This window comes from Lineus longissimus, chromosome 12 (genome assembly GCF_910592395.1).
Source record: "Lineus longissimus chromosome 12, tnLinLong1.2, whole genome shotgun sequence".
In the NCBI taxonomy this organism is placed as follows: domain Eukaryota; kingdom Metazoa; phylum Nemertea; class Pilidiophora; order Heteronemertea; family Lineidae; genus Lineus; species Lineus longissimus.
Genome location: NC_088319.1, coordinates 17,591,537 through 17,600,919, shown reverse-complemented (window position 1 = coordinate 17,600,919; position 9,383 = coordinate 17,591,537). Strand labels below are relative to the sequence as shown.

The 9,383-nt window shown below is 44.3% G+C and overlaps 1 protein-coding gene across 7 annotated transcripts in view; it reads right to left on the bottom strand.

Annotated features, from left to right (window-relative positions):
- Nucleotides 1-16: 16 nt before the first annotated feature.
- LOC135496828 (rootletin-like) overlaps nucleotides 17-9,383 on the bottom strand; it is a 50,908-nt gene continuing 41,541 nt past the window's right edge. For all 7 annotated transcript variants that reach the window (XM_064786367.1, XM_064786364.1, XM_064786365.1 and 4 more), the window contains 11 exons: nucleotides 8,848-9,092; nucleotides 8,223-8,658; nucleotides 7,619-7,945; nucleotides 6,206-6,549; nucleotides 4,458-4,598; nucleotides 3,842-3,981; nucleotides 3,512-3,641; nucleotides 3,106-3,306; nucleotides 2,770-2,939; nucleotides 2,517-2,658; nucleotides 17-2,192 (listed from right to left, as the gene is read on the bottom strand). In XM_064786367.1, coding sequence (XP_064642437.1) covers nucleotides 1,848-2,192; nucleotides 2,517-2,658; nucleotides 2,770-2,939; nucleotides 3,106-3,306; nucleotides 3,512-3,641; nucleotides 3,842-3,981; nucleotides 4,458-4,598; nucleotides 6,206-6,549; nucleotides 7,619-7,945; nucleotides 8,223-8,658; nucleotides 8,848-9,092 — 2,621 coding nt within the window. In that variant the 3' untranslated portion in view covers nucleotides 17-1,847. The remainder of the gene's footprint in view (nucleotides 2,193-2,516; nucleotides 2,659-2,769; nucleotides 2,940-3,105; nucleotides 3,307-3,511; nucleotides 3,642-3,841; nucleotides 3,982-4,457; nucleotides 4,599-6,205; nucleotides 6,550-7,618; nucleotides 7,946-8,222; nucleotides 8,659-8,847; nucleotides 9,093-9,383) is intronic.

Sequence of the window (9,383 nt, the reverse complement as noted above, 5' to 3'; positions counted from 1 at the left end):
TTCTGACTGTCTGGTCTTGTCCTAGTGATCGAGACTGATATCTCAGTCTGGAATTGGTTGTACGGTGGGCTCATCTCAATCTCTATGGTTACCAAATAAAATGAATAAATCACCCATTTTCATAATCAATACTGAAATATGGATAAAACCATTTCATTAAAATTCAAAATTCAAAAATCTTTAAAATTCTGATTAAGTGCATGAGATTCTCTACAAAAACTCCCCATAAGCACACGACAAGGTTTTGATTAGATTTAATTAGCTAATTAAGTGTTCAGACTTGTTCACGTTTCCCTATCATTTACATAATTATATTCGCATAAATCAACCGCCCTCCTGGTCCAACGTAGGCTCTCCGAAAAATGTGCAGCGAAAAGTTCATTTTCTCTCATTTAACTCCGGCTTAAATCACTTCTGCTTAGAATTTGAGAAAATTTAGTTTTTGGTTAAAGACGCAAATTGGGTATATGAAACATCCAGATCACCTGACCTCCGGTGATTAGGACTCGGTGCACTATGAATGTACAGTGAGTGACGCACGCGTGTCATCAATGATGCTACTAACTTGCACCCAAACATATTGACGTCTTTAAATCAAATCACCTCCATAGTGAGACCACCGGCGTTAAGACCACGAGGGCAAACCATCAAATCAATCGGCCATTTCTTCAATTACGGCACACGCAATATTTAAAAGTTTTTTAGAAAACAATGTGATTACTTATATAGTATATGGAATTAAATACAATGAGAATTACTTCCTAGATCGCTGGCCCAAAAAGTGCGATTATGAAACGACTACACATGGACGGCATCAAATGATTAAAAAGTATGGAGTTCAAAATTTATGTATACAAAAAAACCTGTCACCTATTGTAGCTTAAACCACTGCAATGATTCATAGAGGTGGATCCAATATGGCGGGGAAGGGTTGCAGCCAAGACCTTTCAGTGGGGGATCCATGTACAGCCTCTGGTCATTGGGGCCATTCAGTAAACCCTTTGGATCCACCTCACGATTCCTGAAATAAGTACACATATTCTACACTTGAATATCACAGTAGTGGAAAATTAAACTGAACTAACTTTTCCCCCTCATTTCCCTGCATAGACTCTTCTAGCTAATGCATTAGAAGAGTCCAGTTTAGAAACTGGGGTTGAAAAGGTCCAACATCTCCTGTCGTTTTTCATTCTCTTCCCGAGCAGACGGACTAACCCTCAAAGACAGCAGGTGATTCAGAATCTCCAAAATATACTTGGATGTTCTTGTTAATTTTCCCCAAATAGGCTTACCCTTCAACAAGGATATGACTATGCGAGGCTCCTAAAGGGTTAGGTGTCTGAGGGGTTCATGCAAGCAGGTACAACTGGTCTTAATACTGCTTTATCCTCAAAACTTGTATAAATGTAATTCCTATCATTTCTAAAATGTCTACTCCTTCCTCGTAATAACCTACTAAAACATCCTTCAAGAGATTTACAACAAACAGAAGTTCAATAACGATATAAGTCACGACCTCATTTTCTGCTGCTGCCACAGTATCAACAGTCCTTCCTTGTGACTATGATCCATATTTTACACCAACCCTTGATCGCAGTCCATATAAAAAGTGGAATTCAACCAGGTATCTGCACCCACGCTCTCTTCTCATGTTCGTTCTTAGCAATACTGATTTTCTAAAGAAAATAGTTCATATGAGCACCACCAGATGGCATTAAGTAATGATTTGCATAGTCTATTTGTCAGATGGGTGGAATGGTTGGGCGGACGGAGATATCATTTCCCGCCCGCAGCATTCTTGGATGGAATGATGGAGTCTAGTAATAAGATTGATCTGATGGCAGTGTCTACTTCCTGATGCTGCGTCTGATCGGACTCGTAGCTCGTCGCAGCGATGATGACCGACCGGTGGGCGTAGATGTCAGACGGCGCTGTGGGGAAGCCGCACGCACGGGAGACCTGTGGCGAGGTGATAGCCTGGTCGGCTGGTGGTATTCCATACTTTCATCAAGCTTACGAGCTTCATGCTCCAGAAGGACAGCATCGAGGGCTGGATCACGCGAAATATTGGTCAGAGATCCGTTAAGGATGCTGCGTATGTTGCTAATCTCATCACCGGTGTGAGCGCTGCGCGAGATGTATTGTTGACGTTTCCGCATCTCTTGTGCTAGCTGGTCCTTGAGGGTGGCAATCTGAAAGGGAAAATGGAGAGAATGAAGTCATGAACAGGATAGCTTCATTGGCTCACTGACATGTTCCCATGAAGCAGAGTTTACACAGGATTCCATATAAACCCAACACCATAACGTAGATCAAACCTTTCATTGCTGGAGGCACACATGGGTACATAACAACAACAACAACAACAACAATCAACCAGGTCCAGTCCCAAGCATCACTAACAACCATCAGTGATGTACAGTTACCATGGTGACATTGATCCTAGGCAGAAAGTAAATCTGTCATAAATCCAAAATAGTACAAGCATTGCTCCGACACTGGTGACTCAAACTGACCTGTTCTTCCATTCCTTTCACACGCTGTCTGTGAGCACGCTCACGGGCCTCCAATGTCCTCTCTGCCTGGAGCTGTGCTGTACGGAGACGTTCAGTCTCCATCTCGGTTTCGGCACGATGACGAGATGTCAGGTCAATCAACCTGAAGAGCCAAAAGATGGAATGAATGAAATGGACAGGATTCATGAACCTTGACCCCCAATTACACAATACCTCAGATTTGACCTTGACCTGGAAACATCAGATAACTCACCTTCCTGCATGACCTTGTTCAGTCTCAGCCAGCTGTGCTGACAGACTCTGCAGTGTCCGCTGCAGTTCCATGTTCTCCTCCTCGAGACGACCAATGCTGTGATCTAATTCATTCTTCTCGAAGACAGATTTAGTGGCGACCTCTTCAGTTCTCATCTTTTCACGCTCCACCTGGAATGAAAAGTTTCAAACTCGCATGAGTGGAACAGTGGCAAATGACAAGTCTCTGGTACAAGGTCAGGAGTCCAACCTTCCTGTCTTATTCTGCACCAAAGCCAGGGAGACATTTCAGCCTAAAAACTCCTAATAACTGTCTCCTGATATCAATTTCACGCACCTTATCAAGAGTTTTCTTCAAGGCTGTCTTATCCTTCTCCAAGCGGACAGCAGATCGTTCCATCTCACGTTTCTCTGTCTCGATGTTGGCGAGTGTCCTCTGGAGGGACGACGCCCGCTCAGCGACGGCCTGCTTCTCTAACTGTGACTTCTGTAGTCGCTGTGTCAACTCTTGCTCAGCCTCTTGGCGCTGCACCAACATCTGTAACAAAGATGGACTGATGATTCTCACCCAATGCAATCTATACCTGACATCTTTACATGATGTGTCTTTGCTGCCCTTCATGCCAACTCACTTCACAGCGCTTCACCAAAGCTAATGGCGGAATATGTTACAAACAGACCATAGACAGATGTGGCTGAGCTTTCAAAGAAAGATTGGAATACATATCAAAGTTTTGACTTACAGCATGTGACTGTCTCATCTGGCCCTCCAACTCGGACCGCCTGACCTCACTATCACCAAGCTCATTCTGCATCGCCTGAACGCGCTCCATCAGACTGTGGTTCTGTTTCTTGCTTTCGTTCAACGCTTGTCTGCAAACGAAGAAAGTCAGTCTCAGGTTGAAAGTCTGCTGTCAATACAGTAGAGGTAATATGCAGTGAAACCCCGGTAACGCGACCACCCCGCTATGACGACCAAGAATCGCCGGTCCCGATCGGTTTCCTCAAAATGAAGAAACATCATCAGCAATGCAGTATTACATTAGCGTGTGCTGTGACTTTGACTTGCATACCTTGTTGTATCGAGCCTCTCCTGCAGGACGCGGCGGTCGTGTTCACTGCTGGTCAGTGCCCTCTGGAGCTGCTGGATACGCTCCTGAAGCTCCTGAACGGTACCCGCTGTGTCTTGGAGAGACATGTTCAACGACTGAACCTGGAGAGGGAACATCATTGTCATGTCATCCAAGTAAATAAGACTCTGATGCACAGAAGATGTTAGAATGAAGTCACGTTATGACATGTTTTTAGACTTCACACAGAGAGTTTAAGAACATGATTTATAGCCCAGTAACGTGTGTTGCAAACTTGGACACAAATAATGTTACTTTTGGTTACAGTATATTTTGTTGCTATTGAAGATGATGAAATACACTGAAAGTTCAAGTACATCTACGTGTGACGGTAATGTTTTAGTTTGTTTAGCGACACATTACATTTACAATCAAAAGTATGGAATCTTACTTCATAACGCAAGTTTTGCACCTGAAAGAGATGTCAAATGGTTTTTACTTTAGGATTTATAAAATAGTTTACATTATTCTTTTGTCTAAAACTTAGTTTTCCTTTCCAAAAACACAACTTATGGATTATTGCCAGATTTGAGATGATGTTTGTTCAAACCATGCTTACCCTGTCCTTCTGTTCACTCTCAGCCTCTTCTGTCTTGTTCAACGCTGATGTGAGACGATCAACAGTCAGCTGAAGACTCTGTGACTTGTCCTCAAGATCCTGGATCTGCCGCGTCATGTTCTCAATACGATCTTGCAACACCTGAAATCGACAACAATCGGTCAGGGATTCGTTCATAACACAGAAACAAACATCAACTCTTCAGACCTCTAAGACCTTGTGACAGAATTGACATTAACACGGCACTGTTGGGTCCCTGTACTCAGATCGAGACCACCTGCAGGTGGAGTTAACATTGAACCACAAAGCTTGTTTGGGGCCTACATTTTCACTCCACCTCTTCACCTTGATCTTGGTCGTCAGACCCACCAGTGCAGTGTTAATTCATTGAACTCACCAAGATCACATGCAGAAGATGAAGGTCTCATGAGAACAACATGCACTGTGAAAACCTGAGATTCTTATTACCATGTAAGAATGAATTTTGCCCACATCGATCGGTTCCAGAATGAAATACTGTGGCTTGCCCTCCTTGCTCCTACCCCCGACGATCACCACTCTCTGCCTCGATACCATTTTGAGAATCTTGAACACCAAGCATCAACTATCTATCGTTCCTGTCTTGATGCCAATAAGATCAAGACTGAGACAATCACAGACAAAACACTCCACAATCTAGCGCCAAATCAACGTGTCATTTCCAGATTGAGATGGCAGGATTTCAAAGAACCAATGCACCAACACAGAGAGGAACCTCAAGAGTGGGACCAACAGAATAACGTACAATCTGGCCAACAACAAATCTCCTCCCAAGAGGGTCTCGTGACTAATTCATTAAAACCTAATCAAGATATAACGAGTAATTGCCATGAAAAGTGTCATTAATTATTGACAACGTCTTGGTTCTTGTCGGACTCGTGGCCTGTTGAATCCCAGGGGGCAAGAGTAAATCAATAGACCATCTGTTTACATATTTGGCTGGGTCGTAGAAGAAAATAAGACTTAGTAAGACAGTAAGGAGGTTTTGGGCATAAGATAAATGTAGGTTAAGATCAGGCCTCAAAACCCTTACATTTCATGCAGTCCAGATTTCAAATATCGTTTTCCCCTGCTTTTAGAGTATTACTCCACATGCATTCCATCAAGGGTGGTTAGAAAGTTGAGGACCAACCCACAATGCTGTGTTAGAGGTTATAAGAACAGCAACATATTCACCTTTTGTGAGTTCTAGACAGTTCAGTTCTAATCCCAGCCATATTGTGAGACTCAAGGTTTAACTTTCTGATCCCACCCAACCTAAGTTTGAGATCAATTTAGATTTTAAATGTGAGAATCTAGCGTCCCAAAACAGCAGCTGGAGAAAGATATGTACCCTTTGTATGCAAACCTGGAAGAACTCCACCTAAACATGAACAGGAAGAGGAATCACACATGAGCAGACGACAAGAAAGAAGCTTGGTTACCTCAGTTCCCAGCGCAGACCTGGTAGAAATATGCCGCAGATCTGTACACAGACTTGTACACATTGTTGCATTATCTACTAGGCAATCAAGATGGCTTAAAACATCAACAAGGGACACAAATGCTGAGTTTGAAACCAGCATTTTTTGAAAAAGTGCCCCATTATAGGCCTGGTGTGGTCCACTGCATTAAAAACAAAAAGGAGAAATTCTGCCTAACATACAGTTGCACCAAAGGCAAACACGCTCAAAGCCAACTGTATCAAAGTGAGATTTGCAACTTCCTACCTGGTTCTCAGTCTCTTTGTCCGTCAAGGTCAACCTCATCCTCTGAAGGTCACCTTCGAGGGATCGCCGATTCAGCTCAAGCTTCGTACACCTATTCTCGGCGTCATCCAACATGGCGCGGCCCTGTTTCTTGTCATCCTCAAGCCGAGCCTCGTTCTGGCGTAACTTCTGCACCCGGTCTTCCATCTGGCGTTTCTCCGCTTCGACGGCTGTAAGACATCGTTCCAGATTGTCGATCTTGTCACAGAGCATCTTGCGCTCGCGCTCATTGCGACGAATGGTCTCTTCTTGGAGCATGAGGGCGGCCTGGGTGCTGGCAAGACGACTGTCTATTCCTCGCTTGTCTGTCAGAAAGAAGTATTGAAAACTTGAGCATTCTGATATTCAGTACTTTACAGTCTTATCGCATCAGCACCAATGTTATCATCATCACCAGCAGCCCTGGGCAGTCTCGTTATTGCTTTATGGTGATGATAGGGTATAGAATATTGATATCAACAACAGGAACTCTAGGTCACTTAATACAAACCAAAATACAAAATCTGGGAAGAATTTTCAGTTGTATAAGATCGAGAAGATTTTAAACATCTTGATTTTAAGACTTTTTCGAGTCGATCATCTTGGTTGTCAAGCAAACACTGCCAGCTAATATTTAGGCCTTACACTTTTACATTTAGAATGCAGATTATGTACGTAGTTAAATAGGCCTAGTAGATGGGAGCAAATGTTTGCACACCAGACATGCAGAGACCAGGAAATTGCTAAGGCTGAAGGAAATGATTTCTTTGAGTTGGACGTCAGTAGCTCTCACACAAACTTGACAACTTTCAGAACTAGAAACAAAGAAATTATTGATTTGGCCTAAGTTTGGGCAATCTTCCAAAAGGCAGCTTGAACTCGCTTACTCAAGCAAGAAACCCTGACCTCTGGCTAAATGCCAAAGATGTCTTGAATGAAATCACGACAAATGCTTTTTGGAAATGTGATATCGTGAGGTGTCATTTGATATTATGATCAATGCACATAGATCATTTATCTGCCGGGACACCCACAATTATTATCAGTATAATCGCCATTCAACATATTTGTTTGGCAATTGACGGGAACATGAAATGTGCCAGTCAAGCGTGGCAGGTCAAACTTCGTAGTGATTTATTGGGCGGCTATAAAGTTTAATAGCAGAAGGTGGTGCACCTCAGAAGTGTCACTGCTCTATGTGTTTGAAGGCAGGGAAGTCCGTCACACCGCTATTGAACTCAATACCCTAAACCCACAGGCCTGAACTTCTATTCTTATTGGCAGAGGAAGGTCAAATATCACAATGACAAGAACATATGTTTGAGATCTTACTCATGACCCTCATGCACTCAGACTACCTCAGGCTACCTAAGGAGCCAAATCACAATCACTGACCTTCCTCGCATTCTCCCAGTGACCTCTGGAGCTGCATGAGACGACCTTCAGTACGATCACGATCCTCCTCCATCTCCTTCAACTGCACCGACAAGCTCCGACACGCGGCCAAGGAGTCGTCACGTTCACGCTCTGCTCCGGCCAACTGCTGCACGAAATCACGCAGGGCGACCCGGACAGCCTCGGGGTCGATGTCAGCGACGTTGACCTCACCGCCACGGGACGGTGAGAGGCTGCGCATCGGGCTACGACTGCGGTCAGGAGAGCCGGTGCGTGGGATCGGGGATCCACGGCCATCAGTGGTTGTGGTGTACGTGTTGTCAAAGCCTGGAAGAATCAGAGAAAACTTTCTTATATTATCGAGATACTACACATGGCACTTGACAGTTAGTCCATCTAGGTAAGAACTGAGCTGAGTAAGTGACCCTGACATCACATGAGGCTGGCTAATGTGCAATTCCCAGTAGCCAAGAACAGATACCTCTTGGGTGAGACCAGTCATCGGTCCGACACTACAAGTGGGATCAGATACACTGCTGACAATGCCAAGGACCAACCGAAGGAGTACCACTTCTCATATGGTAACCTTGTAAACACTGCTTACCTTTGGTTGGTGACGATGGCCTTGATCTCCTTGGGCTTGGGCTCCTAGCCCGAGCGACTGGGCTCGCTGACCTTGGCATCTCCTGACGGAACCCGATAGTACGACGGAGAGTGGAATGAATGCTGGCCAACTTGAATGCGATATCACGCTTGGCACCTTCGACACGTGCAAGCTGCGTCTCAAGAGCATTGATGCGTCCTTCTGCACCGCTCAAGTTTAGTTTCAACTCGGCACAATCTGCGTTGGTGTTTTCCAACTGGATTTCAAGATTACGGCGATTGTCTTCGAGTTTCTTCTGGTCGCGTCGGCCGTCTTCCATGGCCATGCGGTAATCCTTCTCCTTCATACGGATCTCGTCCTCGAGTTCAGCCATCTTGCGTTGGAGGTTTGCCAACTCCTTGCGGAGAGCTTCACGGCTTGCTTCAGTCTCCACAACCTGAACAATAAGAGACATGAACAAAAAAAATTTCAAAGACAAAAAATTTGGGGGGGGGGGCTGATGATAATTCTTCATTTCTTCATCAGCAGAAAAAAAAGTGAAAAAAACGTTTGTACTTGAAATTTTTTTTCAAATTTTTGAAATTTTGAATAAGACCAAGTATTCAGACAGTGGTTGTATTGTTACCTTCTGCTTAAGTCCAAAGTTCTCCCGCCTAGATTCTTCCTCTTTCTCCTCATCTCGCGCAACGCGGACCTGGAGGTCGGTCACCTCCTTGGATAGTTTCCCGCGCTCACCATCGAGCAGCTTCACCTGGCGACGGAGTTCTTGCAGCTCTCGGCGGGCATCAAGACGAGCCTTTTCAACCTCGCGCAGACTGGCGCGGAGATCACCAGCTTCTTTCTGGACTCCTTGCTTTTCTTCATCAAGAACTGTATCAAAAGGAATCTATTGTTCATAAGCAAGTCAAACCCTGTATCTTTAAATCAACATGGAACCTCTCTTAGCGGACACCTCTATAAGCAGGACACCTTCTCTATTGAGGATGCTGACCTCTATAAACAGGACACCTTCTCTATTGAGGATGCTGATTTTGGTTCCAAATTGGTCATTCTCATTCGATTTGACCTCTGTAATCAGGGCACCTCTCAAGAGAGGACAGCAATTTCCAGTCCCTAATAGAGAGGTTTTACTGCACATGTATTAATTGTATCATTTAGTCT